The 26644-nt window shown below is 51.5% G+C and overlaps 2 protein-coding genes across 4 annotated transcripts; one reads left to right on the top strand and one right to left on the bottom strand.

Annotated features, from left to right (window-relative positions):
- On the bottom strand, window positions 1-4520 carry MPST (mercaptopyruvate sulfurtransferase). Its single transcript, XM_038756415.1, has 2 exons — window positions 3718-4520; window positions 1-506 (listed from the first exon to the last, which is right to left on the bottom strand). Exons 1-2 carry the CDS (start codon window positions 4370-4372, stop codon window positions 208-210), a joined length of 954 nt encoding a protein of 317 aa, XP_038612343.1. The 5' UTR covers window positions 4373-4520; the 3' UTR covers window positions 1-207.
- Window positions 4281-26166, top strand: TST (thiosulfate sulfurtransferase). 3 transcript variants are annotated; one of them, XM_038756412.1, is made up of 3 exons: window positions 4281-4398; window positions 11396-12061; window positions 25655-26166. In XM_038756412.1, the coding sequence occupies exons 1-3, from the start codon at window positions 4371-4373 to the stop codon at window positions 25951-25953; spliced, it is 993 nt and encodes a 330-aa protein (XP_038612340.1). In that variant the 5' UTR covers window positions 4281-4370; the 3' UTR covers window positions 25954-26166. The 3 variants fall into 3 exon arrangements, with proteins under 3 accessions (XP_038612340.1, XP_038612342.1, XP_038612341.1); XM_038756414.1 differs by lacking the exon at window positions 4281-4398 and adding an exon at window positions 4521-4616; XM_038756413.1 differs by lacking the exon at window positions 4281-4398 and adding an exon at window positions 8528-8571.
- The last annotated feature ends 478 nt before the right edge of the window (window positions 26167-26644 follow it).

The raw sequence follows: 26644 nt of genomic DNA, 5'->3' as shown, positions 1-26644 counted from the left end.
TGTACTTCCCAAGCGCTTAGTCCAGTGCTCTGCACACAGTAAGCTCTCAATAAATACGATTGATTGACTGATTATCCTGAGGATGGAAGGTAGTGGTCCCAGGCAGTGGGGGAGAATGCCGCAGTCGGAAGGCAAAGGACTGGAATCCAAAGCTTTGGCCTTGCAGAAGAAGAGAATTTGAAAACCCAGCCCAGCTGACCCCCACCCTCAGAGGGTCTTGCCCCTGCCCTCCGAGACCACGTCTTCGGGCCGGGCCCGCATGAACCACTCCACCCAGGCCCCGTCGTAGATGGCCACGTCCGGCTTCCCGCACAGGTAGGCGGCCAGGGCCACGTGGCAGGCGGTCACCCCCGAGCCGCAGGTGGCCACCAGCGGCTGGGAGAGGTCCACCTTCTTCTCCCGGAACAGGCCGCGGAGCTCCTCTGGGCTCTTCTCCAGGCCCTGCTCCGTGAGGAAGTCCGTGAAGGGCATGTTGAGGCTGCCGGGGATGTGGCCCGGTTCTATCCCTGGAGAGGGGCAAGAAGGAGGGGAGACAGCGGGAGGGGAGGGAGGGGCAAGGAAAAGGAGAGACTGAGTTCGATTCCCTCTGGACCCTAAGCTCCTTGTGGGCAGAGAACCCGTCTTCCACCTCTTACGTTGTCCTCCCCCAAGCGCTTAGTCGAGTAAGTGCTCAATAAGTGCAGAACGAATGATTGATTCCCATAATAATAATAATAATGACAGCATTTGTTAAGCGCTTACTACGTGCAAAGCACTGTTCTAAGCGCTGGGGAGGATACAAGGTGATCAGGTTGTCCCACTTGGGGCTCACAGTCTTAATCCCCATTTTACAGATGAGGTAACTAAGGCACAGAGAAGTTAAGGGACTTGCCCAAAGTCACACAGCAGACATGTGGGGGAGCTGGGATTTGAACCCATGACCTCTGACTCCAAAGCCTGTGCTTTTTCCATTGAGCCATGCTGCTTCTCTATGTCTCCTGGGTTGTCCCAGCTCACCCTCCTAATATAATAGTATTTGTTAAGTGCTTAATATGTGCCAGTAAGTGGGCCAGCCAGCTTAGGGGGGCCACCAGGGCCCAGGAGGACGCTCCAGTTCGGCAGCGGGAACCCAGGCGGGAGTCCCGGCTCCCAACCTTCCCCCTCCCCATCGCCCCCGCCTTACCTCCTTCCCCTCCCCACAGCACCTGTCTACACTGTGAGCCCACTGTTGGGTAGGGACCATCTCTATACGTTGCCAACTTGTACTTCCCAAGCACTTAGGACAGTGCTCTGCACTCAGTAAGCGCTCAATAAATACGACAATGAATGAATGTATATATATATGCTTGTACATATCTATTACTCTATTTTACTTGTACATATTCTATTCATTTTATTTTGTTAATATGTTTTGTTTAGTCGTCTGTCTCCCCCTTCTAGACTGTGAGCCCACTGTTGGGTAGGGACCATCTCTATATGTTGCCAACTTGTACTTCCCAAGCACTTAGTACAGTTCTCTGCACACAGTAAGCGCTCAATAAATACAATTGAATGAATGAATGCATACATATATGTATATATGTACATATTTATTACTCTATTTTACTTGTACATATTTATTCTATTCATTTTATTTTGTTAATGTTTTGTTTAGTCATCTGTCTCCCCCTTCTAGACTGTGAGCCCGCTGTTGGGTAGGGACCATCTTTATATGTTGCCAACTTGTACTTCCCAAGCGCTTAGTAGTGCTCTGCACACAGTAAGCGCTCAATAAATACGATTGAATGAATGAATGTGTATATATATGTATATATGTTTGTAGATATTTATTACTCTATTTTACTTGTACATATTTATTCTATTCATTTTATTTTGTTTATATGTTTTGTTTAGTCGTCTGTCTCCCCCTTCTAGACTGTGAGCCCGCTGTTGGGTAGGGACCGTCTCTATATGTTGCCGACTTGTACTTCCCAAGCACTTAGTCCAGGGCTCTGCACACAGTAAGCGCTCAATAAATACGACTGAATGAATGAATGAATGCCAGGCACTGTACTAAGTGCTGGAGTGGATACAAGCAAATCGGGCTGGACGAAGTCCCTGTCCCACATGGGGCTCCCAGTCTCAATCCCCATTTTACAGATGAGGTAACTGAGGCCAAGAGAAGTGAAGTGACTTGCCCAAGGTCACACAGCAGACAGGTGGCAGAGCTGGAATTTGAACCCATGACCTTCTGACTCCTGGGACTGGGTTCTAGCCACTATGCCATGCTGCCCAGGAGAGCCCCAAAGGCTGATTCCCCCTGCAGTGCCACCCCAGATGAGAGGGCACGAGCCCAGAAGGCTGCAGTCAATCGATCCATCATATTTAGAGAGCGCTTACCATGTGCAGAGCATTGTATTAAGCACTTGGGAGAGTCCACTATAACAGAGTTGGTAGACACGTCCCCTGACCACACTGCATGTGGAGCGCGGGCCTCGGAGTCAGAAGGACCTGGGTTCTAATCCTGGCTCTGCCACAGGTCTGCTTTGTGACCCCGGGCAAGTCACTTAACAGAGAAGAAGCGTGGCTCGGTGGAAAGAGCACGGGCATTGGAGTCGGAGGTCATGGGTTCAAATCCTGACTCCGCCAACTGTCAGCTGTGGGACTGTGGGCAAGTCACTTCACTTCTCTGGGCCTCAGTTACCTCATCTGTAAAATGGGGATTTAAGACTGTGAGCCCCCCGTGGGACAACCTGATCACCTTGTAACCTCCCCAGCTCTTAGAACAGTGTTTTGCACATAGTAAGCGCTTAGTAAATGCCATCGTTATTATTATTATTCTCTGGGCTTCAGCTCCATCATCTGTAAAATGGGGAGTAAGACTCTGAGCCCCATGTGGGACAGGGACTGTGTCCAACCTGATTGGCTTGTCTCTACCCCAGCGCTTCGTACAGTGCCTGGCACAGAGTGAGCGCTCTCCCCCTCTCTGTCCCCCCCGCCTTACCTCCTTCCCCTCCTCACAGCACGTGTATATATGTATATATGTTTGTATGTATGTATTACTCTATTTTATTTGTACGTATTTATTCTATTCATTTTATTTTGTTAATATGTTTGGTTTTGTTCTCTGTCATCCCCCGGGCCTGGAATGCCCTCCCTCTGCCCATCCGCCAAGCTAGCTCTCTTCCTCCCTTCAAGGCCCTACTGAGAGCTCACCTCCTCCAGGAGGCCTTCCCAGACTGAGCCCCTTCCTTCCTCTCCCCCTCGTCCCCCTCTCCACCCCCCCGATCTTACCTCCTTCCTTTCCCCACAGCACCTGTATATATGTATATATGTTTGTACATATTTATCACCCTATTTATTTATTTATTTTACCTGTACATGTCTATTCTATTTATTTTATTTTGTTAGTATGTTTGGTTTTGTTCTCCGTCTCCCCCTTTAAGACTGTGAGCCCACTGTTGGGTAGGGACTGTCTCTATGGGTTGCCAATTTGTACTTCCCAAGCGCTTAGTACAGTGCTCTGCACATAGTAAGCGCTCAATAAATACGATTGATGATGATGATGATGATGTCTCCCCCTTCTAGACTGTGAGCCCACTGTTGGGTAGGGACCGTCTCTATATGTTGCCAACCTGTACTTCCCAAGCGCTTAGTGCTTTGCACACAGTAAGGCTCAATAAATACGATTAAAGTACCATAAAAAAAAGAATGGTGCAGACAAGGGGGGGCCCAGCAGTAGTCTCGGCTGCGGGTTACCTTCTCGGGGCTCCGCCTCCGTCCCCCTGAACCGCCCCGAGGCCCGGGCATCCACCACCTGGAACTGGCGAGATTCCACGTTCTCCTTGATGTCCTCGTAGCTCTTCACGAACGCGGGGTCCAGGGTGGCGTGGAACTCGGCGGGCACCGGGCGGCCCCGGCCCGAGCCCAGCGGGCGCCCCTCTCGCTGCCAGTTCCGCAGCCCGCCGTCCAACAGGGAGACGGCCCGGTGCCCGAAGGCCCGGAACATCCACCAGACCCTCGGGGCGGAGAAGAGGCCCTGCTCGCTGGCGTCGTACACCACCACGTGCGTGTCTCCGCCCACGCCCAGCTTGCCCGCGTACTCGGCGAAGCTCTGGGCGGTGGGCAGCATGTGGTCGTAAGGAGAGGTCCGGTCGCTGCACAGGTCGATGTCGAAGAAGGCCGCGCCGGGGATGTGCCGGTCCTCGAACTCCTTCTGGGGGTCGCGCTTCAGCTTCGGCAGGTACCAGGAGGCGTCCAGCAGCTGCACCCGCTGCCCCGTCCCGGGAGACCTCAAGGCCTCCGCCACCCACTTAGCCGACACCAGGGCCCGGAAGAGGAGCTGGGAGGCCATGGCGTCGGGGCCCCGCCGGGTTGACTGACAGCGGGGATGCCGGGCCCCTCCGGGCTGCATGAGGAAGAGCCGTGCGGCGGGCACAGGTGGGGTTATCGGCCCGGGACGGCAGAGATTCCAAGGGCGGAGGCGGGGGAGGAATGGGACACGGAAAGAGAGAGAGGTCAGAGTCCACCCAAAATACCACACCGCTAACAACGGCCCTCGGTGGACCGAGTGAACCCAACTAGGAAAAACAATCTCTTCTCTGGCCGGGCCTTAGGTACATATACAAGGTTCAGAGATCCTGCACCCACTGGGAGAGGTAAGTGGCTTCTCCCGTCAGCTGGGTGGGAGGGAAGGGAAAGCCACAGAATCCATGAGGGCCGAGGGAGCAACACCCTGGTGCCCCTGTGCCAATAAGACCATCATCGCGGCGAAACCGTTGACGGTCGGGGCGCCCCACGACCCCTGACCCCTGGGGAGGGAGAGGGGCTGGAGGCCGGTCCTGAAAGGCTGGGGGAGAGTTAGGCTCTTAAGAATAATAATGGTGATAATGATGATAATGATAAGATGTCCCATCTTACCTCCTTCCCTTCCCCACAGCACCTGTATATATGTATATATGGTTGTACATATTTATTACTCTATTTATTTATTTTACTTGTACATTTCTATCCTATTTATTTTATTTTGTTGGTATGTTTGGTTCTGTTCTCTGTCTCCCCCTTTTAGACTGTGAGCCCACTGTTGGGTAGGGACTGTCTCTATGTGTTGCCAATTTGTACTTCCCAAGCCGCTTAGTACAGTGCTCTGCACATAGTAAGCGCTCAATAAATACGATTGATTGATTGATTGATTGGTATTTGTTAAGTGCTTACTCTGTGCCAGCTTCTTGCCCTGTCCGGAGTTAGTGACGTGGCCCTGGGGGTCGCAGGCCCAACTGGACCACCTCCAACCCCCACCGGGCCACCCCGGGGTGGACGCCGACCTCCACCTGCAATCCCCCTCCCCCGGACGAAGCCCACCAGCCTGCGGAGGGGTGGCTGGGCGACCGTCCCTGGACCTGCGGGCTCCGTGGAGGGAGGCGGCCGTGCCCTCAATCGTTTTTACTGGGCACTTACTGGGTGCTGAGCGCTCATAGGGAGTAATAATAATAATTATGGTATTTGTTCAAGCGCTTACTATGTGCCAAGCTCTGTTCTAAGCACTAGGATAGACACAAAGTTATCAGGTGTCCCACGTGGGGCTCACAGTCTTCATTCCCGTTTTACAGATGAGGTCACTAAGGCAGAGGGAGTAATAATATTATGGTTTTGGTTAAGCGCTTACTATGTGCCAAGCTCTGTTCTAAGCACTGGGATAGACACAAAGTTATCAGGTGTCCCACGTGGGGCTCACAGTCTTCATTCCCGTTTTACAGATGAGGTCACTAAGGCAGAGGGAGTAATAATATTATGGTTTTGGTTAAGCGCTTACTATGTGCCAAGCTCTGTTCTAAGCACTGGGGTAGACACAAAGTTATCAGGTGTCCCACGTGGGGCTCACAGTCTTCATTCCCGTTTTACAGATGAGGTCACTAAGGCAGAGGGAGTAATAATATTATGGTTTTTGTTAAGCGCTTACTATGCGCCAAGCTCTGTTCTAAGCACTGGGATAGACACAAAGTTATCAGGTTGTCCCACGTGGGGCTCACAGTCTTCACCCCCAGTTTACTGATGAGGTCACTGAGGCCCAGAGAAGGGAAGTGACTTGGCCAAGGTCACACGGCTGAAGCAGCGTGGCTCAGTGGAAAGAGCCTGGGTTTAGGAGTCAGAGGTCATGGGTTCTAATCCCGGCTCCGCCACTTGTCAGCTGTGTGACTTTGGGCAAATCGCTTAACTTCTCTTAACTTGCTTAACATCAGTTACCTCATGTGCAAAATGGGGATTAAGATTTTGTGCCCCATGTGGGACAACCTGATTACCTTGTGTCTCCTCCAGCGCTTGGAACAGTGCTGTGCACATAGTAAGCGCTTAACAAATCCCAACATGATTATTATTAAAATAGGGATGAAGACTGTGAGCCCCACATGGCACATCCTGATCACCTTGTATCCCCCCCCGCTGCTTAGAACAGTGCTTGGCACATAGTAGGCGGTGCTTTGCACATAGTAAGCGTTTAACATGCCATTACTATTATTATTATTATTAACAAATTCCAGCATGATTACTATTATTAAAATGGGATGAAAACTGTGAGCCCCACGTGGGACAACGTGATGACCTTGTGTCTCCTCCAGCACTTGGAATAGTGCTTTGCACATAGTTAAGCGCTTAACAAATCCCAACATGATTATTCTTAAAATGGGGATGAAGACTGTGAGCCCCACGTGGCACAACCCGATCACCTTGTATCCCCCCCGGCGCTTAGAACAGTGCTTGGCATATAGTAAGCGCTTAACAAATGCCATTATTATTATTATTATCAAATCCCAGCATGATTATTATTACTAAAATGGGGATGAAAACTGTGAGCCCCACGTGGGACAACCAGATTACCTTGTATCCCCCCCGGCGCTTAGAACAATGCTTGGTACATAGTAAGTGCTTAACAAATCCCAACATGATTATTATCAAAATGGGGATGAAGACTGTAAGCCCCATGTGGCACAACCCGATCACCTTGTATCCCCCCAGCGCTTAGAATCAATCAATCGTATTTATTGAGCGCTTACTGTGTGCAGAGCACTGTACTAAGCGCTTGGGAAGTGCAAGTTGGCAACATATAGAGACAGTCCCTACGCAACAGTGGGCTCACAGTCTAAAAGAACAGTGCTTGGCACATAGTAAGCGCTTAACAAATGCCATTATTATCATTATTATTAACAAATCCCAGCATGATTATTATTATTAAACTGGGGATGAAAACTGTGAGCCCCACATCCTGATCACCTTGTATCCCCCCAGCGCTTAGAACAGTGCTTGGCACGTAGTAAGCGCTTAACAAATCCCAGCATGATTATTATTATTATTAAAATGGGGATGAAGACTGTGAGCCCCACGTGGCACATCCTGATCACCTTGTATCCCCCCCGGCGCTTAGAACAGTGCTTGGCACATAGTAAGCGCTTAACAAATGCCATTATTATTATTATTACTATTAACAAATCCCAGCATGATTATTATTATTAAACTGGGGATGAAAACTGTGAGCCCCACATCCTGATCACCTTGTATCCCCCCCCCCCCAGCGCTTAGCACAGTGCTTGGCACATAGTAAGCGCTTAACAAATCCCAACATGATTATTATTAAAATGGGGGTGAAGACTGTGAGCCCCACGTGGCACAACCCGATCACCTTGTATCCCCCACAGCGCCTAGAACAGTGCTTGGCACATAGTAAGCGCTTAACAAATGCCATTATTATCATTATTATTATTATTAACAAATCCCAGCACGATTATTATTATTAAACTGAGGATGAAAACTGTGAGCCCCACATCCTGATCACCTTGTATCCCCCCCAGCGCCTAGAACAGGGCTTGGCACATAGTAAGCGCTTAACAAATGCCATTACTATCATTATTATTACTATTAACAAATCCCAGCATGATCATTATTATTAAACTGGGGATGAAAACTGGGAGCCCCACATCCTGATCACCTTGTATCCCCCCCCAGCGCTTAGAACAGTGCTTGGCACATAGTAAGCGCTTAACAAATCCCACCATGATTATTATTATTAAAATGGGGATGAAGACTGGGAGCCCCACGTGGGACAACCTGATTACTTTGTATCCCCCCAGCGCTTAGAACAGTGCTTGGCACATTGTGAGCGCTTAACAAATACTATTATTATTATTAATAATAATAATAATTATTATTATCTGCCCCTTGGCACCACGCTTACCAGCAAGTCCTAGCTTGGGGGGGAAGGAGAAGAAGGCCACGTCCAGACTCCGCCCCCTACCGGCGGTACGGGGCGAAGCTCAACCCGACCCGTCCACTGCCCCGCAAGAGGGGAGTCCATCCAAACTCAACCTATTGGGGAGCCTCCCCTCCTCATCCTTCAACTCTCCCTGACTGACAAAAATACTTCAAAATTTAGATAAATTGTGAAGGAGCGAATGGTCCCTGGGATCGCCCAAATATAGAAAGTTGGGGTTTTCCCTAGTCCCCGTCCCCCCCTTCGAGGGCGCAGTGGGCCGCTCCGGGGCTTTCTTTTTGAACGGGAAAACTTTATTAGTCGCCAGTGCTTAGCAACTGCCCCTGCTGCAACCCCTGGGCAATAAGGAGCTGGTAATGCTGGACATGGGGCGAGTGGGAGGGGAGCAGGGTCGCCCCGGGCCTCCCTCCTCCTCCACCCCAGGACTCTTGGATCCTTTGCTGCTTCCTGGGGGGGCTGGGGGCTTGCAGCATTGTAGCAAGAGGGGTTTTGGGGGGGGGATGAGGCCTCTTGGAGCTGGGCTCTCCTGCTCCTCTCCAGCAAGCAGGATGCATTCCCCAAATCTGCAGTGTTTGCATTCTCCTCCTCCTCCTCCACGCCGCCCTCCCTGATTGAACCTCCTCTATTAGGTGGCACCCTTCCCCAGGCTTCCCCAGGCACTGAATAAGTCCAAGCGAGCCCCCTGCCCCAGCTGGCCCTGGGCACCCTGGATTGGTTGCCAAAGAGAGGGGTTGGGGAAGAGGAAGGGGGGTGAACCCCATCTCTCTGCTCCCCAAGTTAGCTGGAGAGCAGACCCTGGAGTTGGGGGAGAGGGGCTGGGAGCTCAGGTCCTGCCTTCCTGCTGGCCCTGGGCACCCCAAATTGGTTGCCAAAAAGGGAGGGGTTGGGGGAGAGGAAGAGGGGGCCGAAAAGCCCCATCCCTCTGCTCCCCAAGTTAGCTGGAGGGCAAACCCTACTGTGTTCTGCACACAGTAAGCGCTCAATAAACACGAATGAATGAATGGGGGAGAGGGGCTGGGAGTTCTGGCCCTGTGCACCCCGAATTGGTTGCCAAAGAGAGGGATCTGGGGGAGAGGAGCGGGGGTGAACTCCATCCCTCTGCTCCCCAAGTTAGCTGGAGAGCAGACCCTGGGGTTGGGGGAGAGGGGATAGGAACTCAGGTCCTGCCTTCCAGCTGGCCCTGGGCACCCCAAATTGGTTGCCAAAGAGGGAGGGGTTTGGGAGAGGAGGGGGGTGAGCCCCATCTCTCTGCTCCCCAAGTTAGCTGGAGAGCAGACCCTGGGGTTGGGAGCTCAGGTCCTGCCCTTCAGCTGGCCCTGGGCACCTCGAATTGGTTGCCAAAGAGGGAGAGGTTTGGGAGAGGAGGGGGGTGAGCCCCATCTCTCTGCTCCCCAAGTTGGCTGGAGAGCAGACCCTGGAGTTGGGGGAGAGGGGCTGGGAGTTCTGGTCCTGCCCTCCTGCTGGCCCTGGGCACCCCAAATTGGTTGCCAAAGAGGGAGGGGTTTGGGAGAGGAGGGGAGTGAACCCCATCTCCCTGCTCCCCAAGTTAGCTGGAGAGCAGACCCTGGGGTTGGGGGAGAGGGGCCGGGAGTTCTGGTCCTGCCCTCCTGCTGGCCCTGGGCACCCCGGATTGGTTGCCAAAGAGGGAGGGCTTGGGGAAAAGGGGGAAGGAGCAGAAAAACCCCATCCCTCTGCCCCTCAAGTCAGCTGGAGAGCAGACCCTGGGGTTGGGGGAGAGGGGCTGGGAGCTCAGGTCCTTCCCTCCAGCTGGCCCTGGGCACCCTGAATTGGTTGCCAAAGAGGGAGGGGTTTGGGAGAGGAGGGAGGTGAGCCCCATCCCTCTGCTCCCCAAGTTAGCCAGAGAGCAGACCCTGGGATTGGGGGAGAGGGGCTGGGAGTTCTGGATCTGCCCTCCAACTGGCTCTGGGCACCCCGGATTGGTTGCTAAAGAGGAAGGGCTTGGGGAAAAGGAGGAAGGGGCAGAAAAACCCCATCCCTCTGCCCCTCAAGTCAGCTGGAGAGCAGACCCTGGGGTTGGGGGACAGGGGCTGGGAGCTCAGGTCCTGCCCTCCAGCTGGCCCTGGGCACCCTGAATTGGTTGCCAAAGAGGGAGGGGTTTGGGAGAGGAGGGAGGTGAGCCCCATCTCTCTGCTCCACAAGTTAGCCGGAGAGCAGACCCTGGGATTGGGGGAGAGGGGCTGGGAGTTCTGGATCTGCCCTCCAGCTGGCTCTGGGCACCCTGAATTGGTTGCTAAAGAGGGAGGGGTTTGGGAGAAGAAGGTGGTGAACCCCATCTCCGTGCTCCCCAAGTTAGCTGGAGAGCAAACCCTGGGCTTGGGAGAGAGGGGCTGGGAGTTCTGGTCCTGCCCTCCTGCTGGCCCTGGGCACCCCGGATTGTTTGCCAAAGAGGGAGGGCTTGAGGAAAAGGAGGAAGGGGCAGAAAATCCCCATCCCTCTGCCCCCCAAGTCAGCTGGAGAGCAGACCCTGGGGTTGAGGGGGAGGGGCTGGGAGCTCAGGTCCTGCCCTCCAGCTGGCCCTGGGCACCCTGAATTGGTTGCCAAAGAGGGAGGGGCTTGGGGAGGGGGACCCCATCCCTCTGCTCCCCACGTTAGCCGGAAAGCAGACCCTGGGATTGGGGGAGAGGGGCTGGGAGCTCAGGTCCTGCCCTCCAGCTGGCCCTGGGCACCCCGAATTGGTTGCCAAAAAGGGAGGGGTTTGGGGAGGGGGACCCCATCCCTCTGCTCCCCAAGTTAGCCGGAAAGCAGACCCTGGGATTGGGGGAGAGGGGCTGGGACTTCAGGTTCTGCCCTCCTGCTGGCCCTGGGCACCCTGGACAGGTTGCCAAAGAGGGAAGGGTTGGAGAAGAGGAGGGGGCGGAAAAACCCCATCCCTCTGCTCCCCAACCCAGCTGGCCTGTCGGAAAGTAGACCCTGGGGTTGGGGGAGAAGGGCCTGGAAATCCCAGGGTTCAGGTCCTGCCCCCCAGCTGGCCCTGGGCACCCCGGATTGGTTGCCAGAGAGGGAGGGGTTTAGGGAGAGGAGCCAGAGGTGGAGGGGAGGGAAAACCCCTTCCCTCTGCTCCCCCAAGTCAGCTGGTCTGTTGGAAAGCAGACCCTGGGGCTGGGGGAGAAGGGGCTGGAAGTCTCGGGGTTCAGGTGGTCCTGTCGTCCTCCACAGCGATTCTCTGCCTCGTCCTCCCCCTCCCAACTCAAGAGTGCCCACCCTGCGTCTCCTCCGCCGCCGGGGCCATGGTGCAGCAGTTGCTCTACCGGGCTCTGGTGTCCACCAAGTGGCTGGCTGAGTCCGTCCGGGCCAACAAGATCGGGCCCGGCCTCCGGGTGCTGGACGCATCCTGGTACCCGCCCGGGGAGCGCAGCGCCCGGCGGGAGTACCAGGCGCGCCACGTGCCCGGCGCCTCCTTCTTCGACATCGAGGAATGCAAGGACAAGTCCTCGCCTTACGAGCTCATGCTGCCCAGCGAGGCCCACTTCGCCGACTACGTGGGCCACCTGGGCATCGACAACGACACCCACGTGGTGGTGTACGACGGAGACGAGCTGGGCAGCTTCTACGCCCCGAGGGCCTGGTGGATGTTCCGGGCGTTCGGGCACCGCACCGTGTCCGTGCTGAACGGCGGCTTCCGGAACTGGGTGAAGGAGGGGCACCCGGTGACGGCGGAGCCCTCCCGCCCGCAGCCCGCCGTCTTCAAGGCCACCCTGGACCGCTCCCTGCTGAAGACCTACGAGCAGATGGTGGACAACCTGGCGTCCAAGAGGTTCCAGGTGGTGGATTCTCGGGCCCGGGGCAGGTACCTGGGGACTGAGCCCGAGCCCGGAGGTGAAGGTAGGGCCCGGGACTCTGGGGTCCCTTTGGTGTGAGGGGAAGGGGCTGGGGGGCCCGGGGGCAGTCTGCCTTTCCTGCTCCACTGGTGCGATGGCCTAGCACGTATAGTAAGCGCTTAACAAATACCATTATTATCTCCCCATCTGCAAATTTGTGTTCACAGGCCCACTCAGTCAACTGTATTTATTGAGCACTTTCTGTGCTCAGAGCACTACACTGAGCCCTTGGGAGAGTACAACTACATAATAATTATGATGCTTGTGAAGCGCTTACAATAATCATCATCATAATGATGATGATGGCATTTATTAAGCGCTTACTACGTGCAGAGCACTGTTTCTAAGCACTGGAGAGGTTACAAGGTGATCAGGTTGTCCCCCGGGGGGCTCACAGTCTTAATCCCCATTTTACAGATGAGGTAACTGAGGCACAGGGAAGTGAAGTGACTTGCCCAAAGTCACGCAGTTGACAATCGGCGGAGCATTCATTCATTCAATCGTATTTATTCGGTGTGGCTCAATGGAAGGAGCCCGGGCTTTGGAGTCAGAGGTCATGGGTTCAAATCCCGGCTCCGCCAATTGTCAGCTGGGTGACTTTGGGCAAGTCACTTCACTTCTCTGGGCCTCAGTTACCTCATCTGTAAAATGGGGATTAAGACTGTGAGCCCCACGTGGGACAACTTGATGACTTTGTATCCCCCCAGCGCTTAGAACAGTGCTTTGCACATAGTAAGCGCTTAACAAATACCATTATTATTATTATTATTATTACTGTGCGCAGAGCACTGTACTAAGCACTTGGGAAGTACAAGTTTAAATGAATAAAGGCTTCGAGCAGAATAAGAGTCCATGAAGAAGTACTGTGAACGAGACCAAATACGGACAGCGGTTTGAGCCGCAGGCTGGATGATCCTACAGAAACACAATACTGGGGAGACTCTGTTTGCTTTCCCTCCTATCCCCACATACTCATGGGTTGCTTTCACCGTTAATACTAATACCACTACTAATAATAATATCTAGCAGGGATTCGAACCCACGAACTCTGACTCCAAAGCCCGTGCTCTTTCCAGATGTGCCAGGCGCTGTACTAAGCGCTGGGGTAGATACAAAATGAGAAGCAGCGTGGCTCAGTGGAAAGAGCCCGGGCTTGGGAGTCAGAAGTCGTGGGTTCTAATCCTGACTCTGCCACTTGTCAGCTGGGTGACTTTGGGCAAGTCACTTAGCTTCTCTGTGCCTCAGTTACCTCATCTGTTAAAGGGGGATGAAGACTGTGAGTCCCACGTGGGACGACCTGATCACCTTGTTTCTCTCCCGGCACTTAGAACAGTGCTTGGCACATAGTAAGCGCTTAACAAATACTGTAATTATTATTATACAAGCGGCGCTTACTCTATTTTACTTGTACATATTTATTCTATTTATTTTATTTTGTTAATATGTTCTGTTTTGTTGTCTGTCTCCCCTTCTAGACTGTGAGCCCGCTGTTGGGTAGGGACCATCTCTCTATGTTGCCGACTTGGATTTCCCAAGCGCTTAGTACAGTACTGTGCACACAGTAAGCACTCAATAAATACGATTGAATAAATGAATGAATGAACAGTGCTTCAGCGCTTAGAACAGTGCTTCACACATAGCGCTTAATAAATGCCATTATAAAAAAAAAATCGGGTTTGACACAGTCCCTATCCCATATGGGGCTCACAGCCTCAATCCCCATTTTATAGATGAGGTCACTGAGGCCCAGAGAAGTGAAGTGACTTGCCCAAGCAGCCAAGTGGGGAGCTGGGATTAGAACCCGTGACCTCGTGACTCCTACCATCGTGCTCTATCCGCTACTGCTGCTTCCCACTGTAATGGGTACATTAGAGAAGCAGCGTGGCTCAGTGGAAAGAGCCCGGGCTTTGGAGTCAGAGATCATGGGTTTGAATTCCGGCTCTGCCACATGTCTGCTGTGTGACCTTGGGTAAGTCACTTAACTTCTCTGAGCCTCAGTTACCCCATCTGTAAAAAGGGGATTAAGACTGGGAGCCCCAACATGGGACAACCTCATCAATCAATCAGTGGTATTTATTGAGTGCTTACTGTGTGCAGAGCACTGTACTAAGCGCTTGGGAAGTACAAGTTGGCAACACATAGAGGCAGTCCCTACCCAACAGTGGGCTCACAGTCTAGAAGAGTGGGCTCACATCACCTTGTGTTCCCCCACAGCGCGTAGAACGGTGCTTTGCACATAGTAAGCGCTGAACAAATGCCATTATTATTATTATTATTATTATTATTATTATTATTATTATTCCCTGCCCACAATGAGCTTACAGTGTAGAGGGGGAGGCAGGCATTATTATAAGTAAATAAATTACAGATATGGACGTAAGTGCCGTGTGTAGCTGCCTTTACACCCCTGGCCGCAGCGTGCTTACCTACCCACTCACCCACCATGGCTTCAGTGTACGCACCTCAGGCAGAGCCCACTCCCATGCCAGTGGGCACTCCAATGCCAACCTCTCACCCAGTGCACTCCCTCACCCCTCGCCCCCATCATACCAACCCCTCTCCGGCAGCCCAAGTTGGCTCCTCCGCTTGCAGCCTGCATTGGCAGCTCCCCCAAGCGCTGTTAGTCCGGTTAAACTTTTCCCCTTGTAACCAGAGAGATTTATTTTTTACTGAAGAGCGAATGGACTGCCGGCGGGGGAACTTGTTTGCCTCCATTTTTGACCTTTTCCCCAGGCACACTCCCCTTTCGGGAAGACTCTCAACCATCTTTCGTCCTCTGTCGGGATACTTTCTCCCCCCTGCCTCCCTCTTTCCCCCCTCTCCATTTCCCTAGCAGGCAGGGGGTCTCCTTACAGCCTTCTGGACCAAGAAGCAGCGCGAAGCGACGCTAACTGGGCCGGGTGGACCTGTGGTGTGAGCCGTCAGGACGGTGCTTATCGTTTATTTGATTTATTCAGAAGTGTCAGCCTTAGCCAGGAGTCAAGGTCTGGGAAACGTCTCGTCCAACTTGACTGTCAATGATCTAGACTCCGAAGACCAAGAGCTTGAGCCCTGAGGCATCCCCGTCTCACTTTGCCCTTTGGTCTGGAAAGTGCGTGCACTGGACACGCTTCTCTCCTCTCCCCAGCGCTTAGAACAGATCTTCGCACATAGTAAGCGCTTAACAAATACCATTATTATTATTATTATTCTCCTTTGGAAAGGCAACGGGTCTTTCTTCGGTCCCGGTCACTGCCCGAAGCAGGCAATCAATTAATGGTATTTATAGAGCGCTTGCTACAGGCCATGTCTGTCCTTCATATCAAGTCTGTCTTCCCTATCAAGTCAAGTCTTCTCGCCTGTCCCGCCGTCGACCCATGACTTCTTGAATCAATCGTTCAGTGGGATTTATTGAGCGCTTACTGTGTGCAGGGCACTCTACTAAGCGCTCAACCTGAGTTTTAAATGGCAGATTTACTCTATATATACACTTTTGCCTTTAGCCATTTATTGCAGTTGACTTCCCAGACTGAGCCCCCTCCTTCCTCTCCCCCTCCACGTCCTTCCCCTCCCCACAGCACATGTGTATATGTTTGTACGGATTTATTACTTTATGTATTTGTATATTTGTACGTATTCTATTTATTTTGTTAATATGTTTTGTTTTGTTCTCTGTCTCCCTCTTCTAGACTGTGAGCCCACTGTTGGGTAGGAACCGTCTTTATATCAACTTGTACTTCCCAAGCGCTTAGTACAGTGCTCTGCACACAGTAAGCGCTCAATAAATACGATTGAATGAGTGAATATGCAGAACACTGTACTGAGCACTTGGGAGAGTCCAATACAACAGAATTAGCAGACCCGTTCCCTGCCTAAAAAGAGCTTACAGGCTAGAGGAGGAGACAGACATTAACATGTCTTAATAAATGCAGTTGCCAGAGGACTGAAATGCCCCTGTGATTAAACAAGAATGGCAAATTGACGGTGCCGCATGTATTGCTGGTTTAGGCCTGAGTTTCCCCTGGCTCAGGGCTCTTTCTCTCGTTGTGGGCAGGGAATGTATCTGTTTGTTATTCTATTGTACTTTCCCAAGCGCTTAGTACAGTGTTCTGCACATAGTAAGCAGTCCATAAATATGACTGAATGAATGTCTCTGGTGGCCACGGTAGGCCTGTGACGGTCACCTTCCTGGGCATCCGTCCTCGTGGCTGGAGAAATTTGCTCTCCAGTAAGCGCTGAGTATCACTCGATGCTATTTATTAAACGCTTACAGTGTGCAGAACACTGTAATATAACAATTGTAATAACTGTGGGATTTGTTAAGCGCTTACTAAGCACTGGGGTAGATACCAGCTAATCGGGGTTGGACACAGTCCCTGTCCCCCATGGGGCTCACAGTCTTCATCCCCATTTTACAGATGAGAAAGCTGAGACACAGAGAAGTGAAGTGACTTGCCTAAGGTCACACAGGAGGCAAGTGGCAGGGGCTGGGATTAGAACCCAGGTCTCCTGACTCTCAGGCCCGTGCTCTTTCCACGAGGCCAGACTGTACTATACACATTGGAAGTACAGAGCTTAGTACAGTGCACTGAACACAGTCAGCTCTCAATAAGTACCACTGATGGGTTGAATAAACATGCCCTCTGTCCACCGCCAATGATTTGAAAGGCAGCATGGCTCAGTGGAAAGAGCCCAGGCTTGGGAGTCAGATGTCATGGGTTCGAATCCCTGCTCCGCCACTTGTCAGCTGTGTGACTTTGGGCAAGTCACTTCACTTCTCTGTGCCTCAGTTCCCTCATCTGTAAAATGGAGATTAATTAATTAATGATGGCATTTATTAAGCGCTTACTATGTGCATAGCACTGTTCTAAGCGGTGGGGAGGTTACAAGGCGATCAGGTTGTCCCACGGGGGGCTCACAATATTAATCCCCATTTTACAGATGAGGTAACTGAGGCCCAGAGAAGTTAAGTGACTTGCCCAAAGTCACACAGCTGACAATTGGCAGAGCTGGGATTAGAACCCATGACCTCTGACTCCAAAGCCCGGGCTCTTTCCACTGAGCCACGCTGAAGACTGTGAGCCCCCCATGGGACAACCTGATCACCTTGTAACCTCCCCAGCTCTTAGTACAGTGCTTTGCACATAGTAAGCGCTTAATAAATGTCATCATTATTATTTGCCCTTAAAAGTTGGTTTAGGGAAGAATTCCCCATTTGCAGATTTCAAACTCTTGGCCAGAGCAGACAGTGTAGAAGAAATCCCTTTGTGGGCAGGGATCATGTCTACCCACTTGGTTGTAGTTCCCTGCCCCAAGCGCTTAGTCCATTGCCCTGCATACAGTGAGCACTCAGTAAATACCATGGATTGATGAGCTCATTTTGCCAAGAAATTGGATTTAGGGAGTAGCTGAAGCCCCAGCCCCAGGGCACTGAGCCGAGGGCGTAGTCCTCCATAGCTGCCCCCTGCTCCCTGCCCCCCAGGGGGGCCAAGCTCTGCACTCACCATTGCCCAGTGCCAAGATGAGTTATAACAATATAACCCAGATTATGGATCTGGAGTAATGGATGAGCTTGGAAGAGTATAGCAACAAACACACACAGTCCCTGCCCATAATGAGCTCACAGTCCAGACAAATACCACTTTATGTATAGAGATAAATATATATATATGTGTCTATATATATGTATATATATGTTAAATGATATTTAATATAAGTATGCATATAATGGCCCCTGGCCTGGAATGTCCTCCCTCCGCCCATCCGCCAAGCTAGCTCTCTTCCTCCCTTCAAAGCCCTGCTGAGAGCTCACCTCCTCCAGGAGGCCTTCCCGGACTGACCCTCCTCCTTCCTCTCCCCCTCATCCCCCTCCCCATCCCCCCCGCCTTACCTCCTTCCCCTCCCCACAGCACCTGTATATATGTATATATGTTTGGACGTATTTATTTATTTATTTATTTTATTTGTACATATTTATTCTATTTATTTTATTCTGTTAATGTGTTTTGTTGTCTGTCTCCCCCTTCTAGACTGTTAGCCCGCTGTTGGGTAGGAACTGTCTCTATATGTTGCCAATTTGTACTTCCCAAGCGCCTAGTACAGTGCTCTGCCCTCAGTAAGCGCTCAACAAATACGATTGAATGAATGAATGAAAAGATGGAGCCTTCCACTGTGTGTCCTCAGGACTGGAGGAGCCCAGGGCCATCGATATTCATTCGGTCGTATTCGTCGAGCGCTTACTGTGTGCAGGGCACTGTCCTAAGTGCTTGGGAGAGTATAATATAATCAGTCGTATTTATTGAGCGCTTACTGTGTGCAGAGCACTGTACTAAGTGCTTAACAATATAACAATATAACAATAAACAGACATATTCCCTGCCTAACACGAGCTTCCAGAGTGGAGGTGTGGGTTGGGGGCAGAGGCCTGTGGGCTTCCTGACTGGGAGAAGCTGCAGAGGTCCGGGCTGAGGGAAGGGTCAGCCCTATCCCTGGGGAAAAATTGACCCAACTTCTGTTCACATGGCTTCTCACCAAAACCTAGTTGCCCTGGGGGGCTGGCAGGCCTAATCTTACCGCCTGTGGGTGTGCCGAGGGTGATGGTTTCTGCTGTCCCCAGCCTGAAACGAACACGTGTGGCCCAGCCCTCTTCCTCTGTATCTACCCAAGCCATCAAAGAAACAGCAAACTCATCCCTTCTCTCCCTCCCTCCCAACCGTCACCAAGAAATGCTCACGGGAAAATGTAGATCCAAGCCAGAAGTCCTCTTCACCTCACACTGAAGCCCACAGATCGCCCCATCAGGGGAAGCCTTAGAACCTTAGATCTTCCTTCACCTCAAAAAGACATCCACTTTCCTCCTGTTGCAGTATTTAAAGGAACGTCATGACAGGAAGCTCTTCTTTAGGTCTAATCCCGATCCCTCTTGCTGCCACTTAAATCCCTTTCCTGCCAGTGGCGTGGGCAGCGTGCTTGAAGCTGAGAAGCCATGAAGCCAGGAGCTTAGGACAAAGGTCCTCTCACAGTCAGCTCCTGCCCTATTTACATATCTGTTAGTTATTTATTATATATTTATATATGTATTTATGCCTGTTCTCTCCCCTCCACCCCCAAGCTGGTTGTGTGTAGGAAATGAGTCTATTTATTTTTGCACTGTACTCTCCCAAGCGCTTAGTACAGTGCTCTGCCCCCACTGTGCACTCAATAAATGTGATTGAATGAATGAGTGATAGAGCACGGGCCTGGGACTCAGAAGGACCTGGGTTCTAATCCTGGCTCCACCACTTGCCTGCAGTGGGATCTTGGGCAAGTCATTTCAGTTCTCGGTGCCTCAGTTCCCTCATCTGTAAAATGGGGATTAAGCCTGCGAGCCCAATGCGGGACAGGGACTGAGTCCAACCTGATTAGCTTGTATGTACTGCAGTAGATACAGCGCCTGTACAGTGCCTGGTACAGAGTAACAAAAACAAGCAAATGCCATAAAATAATAAAAAAAAAGGAAATAAACATGGCAAAAATGCCATCGAGAGAAGTGGTTCTCTTTAAGCAAAAGCTTAATAAAGACTGATGGACAAGGAGACCAGAGAGAAAACAGGTCTAGATTCTGCAAACGTTAATAAGTCAACAATGATATTTGTTCATTCATTCATTCAATCGTATTTATTGAGCACTTACTGTGTGTGGAGCACTGTACTAAGCACTTGGGAAGTCCAAGTTGGCAACATATAGAGACGGTCCCTACCCAACAGCGGGCTCACAGTCTAGAAGGGGGAGACAGACAACAAAACAAAGCATATAAACCAAATAAAATAAATAGAATAAATATGTACAAGTAAAATAAATAGAGTAATAAATCTGTAGAAACATATATACATAGAGGTGTGCAGAGCACTGTACTAAGCGCTTGGGCAGTACAAGTTGGCAACATAGACAGTCCCTACCCAACAGTGGGCTCACAATCTAGAAGTACCTCGTCTGTAAAATTCATTCATTCAATTGTATTTGTTGACCGCTTACTGTGTGCAGAGCACTGTACTAAGCGCTTGGGAAGTACAAATTGGCAACATATAGAGACGGTCCCTACTGAACAGCGGGCTCACAATCTAGAAGGGGGAGACAGACAACAAAACATGTGGACAGATTTTGTTAAAGCCTTTCTATGTGCCAAGCACCATTCTAGGCACTGGGGTAGAGACAAGTTAACCACGTTGGATACAGTCCCTGTCCCACATGGGGCTCACACTCTTAATCCGCATTTTAATAAAATAATTGTGGTATTAAGAGCTTACTACGTGTCAAGCACTGCACTAAGCGCTGGGGTGGATTCAAGAAAATTGATGTGAATGCAGTCCCTGTCTCCCGTGGGGCTCGCAGTCTCGATCCCCATTATAAAGATGAGGGAACTGAGGTGCAGAGAAGTGAAGTGACTCGCCCAGGGTCACACAGCTGATGAGTGGCGGAGCGTCCGACTCCCAAGCCCGTGCTCTGTCCGTTAAGCCGCACTGTCCGAGTCCTGACGGGAAGCTCTTCCTTAGGTCTAATCCAGATCCCTCTTGCTGCTGCTTAACGTGCGTAACGTGGATTGTGGATCCCGCAGTGGCCTCCTCAGCCACCGCGCTTTCACTGTTGAAGTTCCACCGTCGGGGGTGACGTCTTCCGACGCAAGGGACAACTTGGTGTAGACGTTGAGCGGCGGGGAGCAGGTGTGACGGATTGGAGCCGAGGGTGTGGGTGGACAGGACCGGGATAACGGAGAGCTGAAGACTCTAGGTTGGAAGTCTTAGTAAGGTTGCTTCTAGACTGTGAGCCCACTGTTGGGTAGGGACCGTCTCTATGTGTTGCCAACTTGTGCTTCCCAAGTGCTTAGTACAGTGCTCTGCACACAGTAAGCGCTCAATAAACAACAATAATGATGGCATTTGTTAAGCGCTTACTATGTGCAGAGCACTGTTCTAAGCGCTGGGGGGGATACAAGGGGATCAAGTTGTCCCACGTGGGGCTCACAGTCTTAATCCCCATTTTACAGGTGAGGCAACTGAGGCTCAGAGAAATTAAGTGACTTGCCCAAGGTCACACAGCAGACATGTGGCGGAGTGGGATTCGAACCCATGACCTCTGGCTCCCAAGCCCGTGCTCTTTCCACTGAGCCACGCTGCTTCTCGATTAAATCGAGATCTCAATAAATGCGATTGATTGATTGTAAAATAGAGATTAAGACTGTGAGCCCCCCGTGGGACAACCTGATCACCTTGGAACCTCCCCAGCGCTTAGAACAGTGCTTTGCACATAGTAAGCGCTTAATAAATATCATCATTATTATTATTATTATTATTGATTGACGGGGAATATGTCAGTTCTTTTGTTATAATAATGTTGGTATTTCTTAACCAAGCCAATCACCGTTCTAAGCGCTGGGGAGGATGCAAGGTGATCAGGTTGTCCCACATGGGGCTCACAGTCTTCATCCCCATTTTACAGATGGGGCAACTGAGGCCCAGAGACGTTAAGGACGTGCCCAAAGTCACCCAGCTGACAATTGGCGGAGCAGGGATGCGAACCTATGACCTCTGACTCCCAAGCCCGGGCTCTTTCCACTGAGCCATGCTGCTGCTTGTTATGTTGTACTTTCCCAAGCCACCTCAGAGTCAATCAATCAATCAATCAATCGTATTTATTGAGCGCTTACTGTGTGCAGAGCACTGTACTAAGCGCTTGGGAAGTACAAGAGTCTCTCCGCAGAGTTTCCAGTCCTCTGCCGGTGTCGACTGTGGGAGGGAGAGTCAAGCAGAGGTCTACCCACTCTTAGCTTGGGCAGTGGCTAGCAAGTGGAAGGCAATCTGTTACAAGCCAAAATTCATCCGTGCTGGGCAGCAGCGGCATGGGAGTGATTCGAGGGCAGAGACTCAGGTTTACCGAGCGGAAGGAGGCAGTGGAAAACTCCTTCCGTATTTTTCCCAAGAAAATTCTATGAATACTCTACCAGAACGATTACCCCACATAGCACATATGTATATATGTATAGGAGAAGCAGCGTGGCACAGTGGAAAGAGCCTGGGCTTTGGAGTCAGAGGTCAGGGGTTCATATCCCAGCTCCACCAATTGTCAGCTGTGTGACTTTGGACAAGTCACTTCACTTCTCTGGGCCTCAGTTCCCTCATCTGTAAAATGGGGATTAAGACTGTGAGCCCCCCGTGGGACAACCTGATCACCTTGTAACCTCCCCAGAGCTTAGAACAGTGCTTTGCACATAGTAAGCGCTTAATAAATGCCATTATTATTATTATATCTGTATATATGTACTTTATATTCATTCATTCAATCGAATTTATTGAGCATTTACTGAGCATTTATTGAGCATTTACTGTGTGCAGAACACTGTACTAAGCTTGGGACTTGGGAAGTCCAAGTTGGCAACATGTAGAGACGGTCCCTACCCACCAACGGGCTCACAGTCTAGAAGGGAGAGGCAGACAACAAAACAAAACCTGTGGACAGGTGTCAAGTCATCAGAATAAATAGAAGTAAAGCTAGATGCACATCATTAACAGAATAAATAGAATAGTAAATATGTACAAGTAAAATAGAGTAATAAATCTCTACAAACATATATACAGGTGCTATGGGGAGGGGAAGGAGGTAGGGTGGGGGGGTGGGGAGGGGGAGAGGAAATGCCATCATTAATTAATTAATTGATGATTAGGATTAAAAGGCTTTGGTCTAGCGCCGGGGCGGGGAAGTGGTTGCCGTGACAGCGGCCCGGTTGGGATGATGGTGGCCGTTGCCATGACAATGAGGCATTCATTCAATCGTATTTATTGAGCGCTTACTGTGTGCAGAGCACTGTACTAAGCGCTTGGGAAGCCTAACTTGGCAACATCTAGAGACGGTCCCTACCCAACAGCAGGCTCACAGTCTAGAAGGGAGAGACAGACAACCCTAGAGCTGGGAGCTGGTTGTGGGCAGATGGAGGTGGGGCATTCTGGAAGAGACGTGTCCATGGCATCGCTATGGGTCGGACACGACTCGACAGCATAAGACAACGACAACAATTCTCCCAAGCACCCAGTACAGTGATCTAAGCACAGTAAATGCTCAATAAATGCTACTGATTAGTGAGAACCACCGTAGATTTCCTGAAAAGCGGGGCATAATGACTCTTGAGTAAGATTAGTCAATCAAGGTGTTTGATTTAAAGTGTCGAACTAATCATATTTACTGAGCATTTGCTGTGAGCCGAGCGCTGTACTAGGTTCTTGGGAGAGTATGATAGACGCATTCCCCGCCCACAACGAGCTTACAGTCTAGTGGGGGAGATGAGACACTAAAATAAATTATGGATAAGTCCTGGGGGGCTGAGGGTGGGGTGAATGAAAATCCAAATAATAATAATAATAATAATGGTATTTGTTAAACGCTTACTATGTGCAAAGCACTGTTCTAAGCGCTGGGGAGGTTACAAGGTGATCAGGTTGTCCCACGTGGGGCTCACAGTCTTAATCCCCATTTTATTCATTCATTCATTCAATCGTATTTATTGAGCGCTTACTGTGTGCAGAGCACTGTACTAAGCGCTTGGGATGTACAAGTTGGCAACATATAGAGACGGTCCCTACCCAACAGTGGGCTCTGAAGCACAGAGAAGTGAAGTGACTTGCCCAAAGTCACCCAGCTGACAATTGGCGGAGCCGGGATTTGAACCCATGACCTCTGACTCCAGAGCCCGGGCTCTTTCCACTGAGCTGCTTCCGAACGCAAGGGCGACGCAGGAGGGAGAGGGAGAAGAGGAAACGAAGGCTTAGTTGGCAGTGTGATTTTAATAAGGCTTTGAAGGTGGGGAGAGTGGTCGTCTGTCAGCAAGGGGGAGGGAATTCTAGGATGCGGGCAAGGGGGCGAGGGTCAGATGAGGTGGAGGTATAATGAGTAGGATGGCATTTGAGGATGGAAGCGTGCGGGCTGGGTTGTAGTACGAGAGCAGGGGGGTGAGGCAGGACGGGGCAACGGGATTGACCACGTTAAAGCCGACGGTGAGGAGTCTCTGTTGCGGAGGTGGAGGTTCGTGAGAAGTGGGGACACACGGACTGAAGGTGAACGGGTGATGACTCAGAATGGCAGGCGGCTGGAGGCGGCTGCGGACGGGCCGCACGGGGAGGACGGCCTGGAACTGAGAAATGCGACTTCAGGCGTCTTTTCACTGGAATCCGATTCTCGATGGCCTTGGGTCTGCCTCCCTCCTAGCAGTCAATCAGTCGTTAATAATAATAATGGCATTTATTAAGCGCTTACAATGTGCAAAGCACTGTTCTAAGCGCTGGGGAGGTTACAAGGTGATCAGGTTGTCCCACAGGGGGCTCACAATCTTAATCCCCATTTTACAGATGAGGTAACTGAGGCGCAGAGAAGATGTGACTTGCCCAAAGTCACACAGCTGACAATTGGCGGAGCGGGGATTCGAACCCATAAACTCTGACTCCAAAAAAACCCAGGCTCTTTCCACTGAGCCACGCTGCTTCCTTCATTGGTATTTATTGAGCACTTGCTGCGTGCAGAGCACCGCACTAAGCGCCCGGGAGAGTACAGGATAATAGCGTTGGAAGACACGTTCTCTGCCCACAAGGAGTTTACAGTCTAGAGGGGGAGATGGACGTTAATCTAAATAAATAAATTACCGATATGAACATAAGTGCTGTGGGGCTTAGGGAGGGGTGAAAAAAGTGTGGCATATCCAAGTGCAAGGGTGACACAGAAGGGAGTGAGTCATATCAGACAGATAATTGCTCTCCCGCTCTTCAAAACCTTATTGAAGGCACATCTCCTCCTCCATTCATTCATTCATTCAATCATATTTATTGAGCGCTTACTGTGTGCAGATCACTGTACTAAGCGCTTGGGAAGTACAAGTTGGCAACATATAGAGACGGTCCATACCCAACAGTGGGCTCCATTCCCTGACAACGCCTTCCTCTCCTCGTCTCCCACTCCCTTCTGCACTGCCCTTACTTGCTCCTTCTTTCATCCTCCCTCCCATCCCCACAGCACATATGTATATATCTGTATATATGTAATTTATTTATTTTAATATCAATCTCCCCCTCTAGACTGGGAGCTGGTTGTGGGAGGGAATTGGTCTGTTGAGAGGAAATGTCTGTTTGCTGGAAAAGGAAATCCCCAGAGGCAGGTGCAGGTTATAAACTTGTTGTGGGTAGGGAATGTATCTATTCTTATACCGAACTCTCCCAAGCGTTTAGGACAGTGCTCTGCACACAGTAAGTGCTCAAGAAATGCGATTCATTCATTCATTCAGTCATATTTATTGAGCGCTTACTGTGTGCAGAGCACTGTACTAAGCGCTTGGGAAGTACAAGTTGGCAACATATAGGGACGGTCCCTACCCAACAGCGGGCTCACAGTCTAGATTGAATGAAAGAATGAAAGCCCAGGGGAATTTGGCCTCTAGAGTTCAGAAATGTGGTCCAAGATTGAGCATCTGGCCCTCCGTTCTGCGTTCTCCGTTCCCTGGGGCCGGGGGTTTCTGCTCTGAGGGCAGCGTGCCAGCAATAGCTCTCCCATCGGTTGATGCTCTCCTTCTGTCCCTCCCTCTCCCATCCCTCCTGCCCCTCTCCAGGGCTGGAACCGGGCCACATCCCCGGCACCCTCAACATGCCCTTCATGGACTTCCTCACGGAGCAGGGCCTGGAGAAGAGCCCGGAGGAGCTCCGCGGCCTGTTCCGGGAGAAGAAGGTGGACCTCTCCCAGCCCCTCATCGCTACGTGCCGCAAGGGGGTGACCGCCTGCCACGTGGCCCTGGCCGCCTACCTGTGCGGGAAGCCGGACGTGGCCATCTACGACGGCTCCTGGTCGGAGTGGTTCCGCCGGGCGCCTCCTGGACTCAGGGTGTCCCAGTGGAAGGGGGACCAGTCCTGAGTTGGTGCCCTCGCCCCTCCCCTTCTCACCTCACCCATTCTGGCCCCTCCCCTGTGATCTCACCCATCCTTGCCCCCCCCCCATCCCAATCTGTCCCATTCTGGCCCTTCCCCTTCCGATCTCACCCATTTTTGCCCCCTCCTCCTGACCTCTCCCATTCTGGCCCCTCCCAACCTCACCGGTTCAGCCCCCTCCCCTGCCCCCCTCCATTCTGGTGCCCCTCCCCCCTCCCCAACCTCCCCCCTGGCTGGCCCCTCCACCCCCACAGGTCTGGGCCAAATCAGCAAGCCCAGACATTTTATATTTTTCTCACTGGTTTTTGTACATGGCGAGCAGAGGGTTCCTGGTGCGACTACGTGAATGCCCCCCTACCTTATATCTCCTCCCCACTCCCCTAAAATAAAGCTCCCCCGTCAGACTAAGCCGTGTCAGAGTCACTCCCACCGTCTCCCCCGGAGTCCCTGCCGTCCTTGACCTGTGTGTGAGGTTGGGTGGAGGGCAGGGGGTGGTCTCTGAGGAACCCTGGAAGGGGCTGCCAGTTGTCTGCTCCCTTACCCTCTCCCCGGCTCTGATGGTTTTTCCTCCCTGGTTCCCCCAGGCCCCAAGAACCCTGGAGCCACGTGTTCCCCTTGGGAGTGGAGGGAGGCCTGCCCTACTGAATGCTTATGAGGGAGGGGCCTGAAGCCAGCCC

This window comes from Tachyglossus aculeatus, chromosome 14, assembly GCF_015852505.1.
Source record: "Tachyglossus aculeatus isolate mTacAcu1 chromosome 14, mTacAcu1.pri, whole genome shotgun sequence".
Classification (NCBI taxonomy): Eukaryota; Metazoa; Chordata; class Mammalia; order Monotremata; family Tachyglossidae; genus Tachyglossus; species Tachyglossus aculeatus.
Note: the sequence above shows the minus strand (reverse complement) of the source record. Positions and strands in the feature narration are given on the sequence as shown.

Bases quoted from the DNA above. Each gene is read 5' to 3' on its own strand.
- MPST (XM_038756415.1), bottom strand. From the start codon at position 4,372: ATGCAGCCCGGAGGGGCCCGGCATCCCCGCTGTCAGTCAACCCGGCGG. The intron at 507-3,717 runs GTAACCCGCAGC...GCCCCTCTCCAG, and splicing joins GGAGGCGGAGCCCCGAGAAG to GGATAGAACCGGGCCACATC.
- TST (XM_038756412.1), top strand. From the start codon at position 4,371: ATGAGGAAGAGCCGTGCGGCGGGCACAG. The intron at 4,399-11,395 runs GTGGGGTTATCG...CGTCCTCCACAG, and splicing joins GAGCCGTGCGGCGGGCACAG to CGATTCTCTGCCTCGTCCTC. The intron at 12,062-25,654 runs GTAGGGCCCGGG...GCCCCTCTCCAG, and splicing joins GCCCGAGCCCGGAGGTGAAG to GGCTGGAACCGGGCCACATC.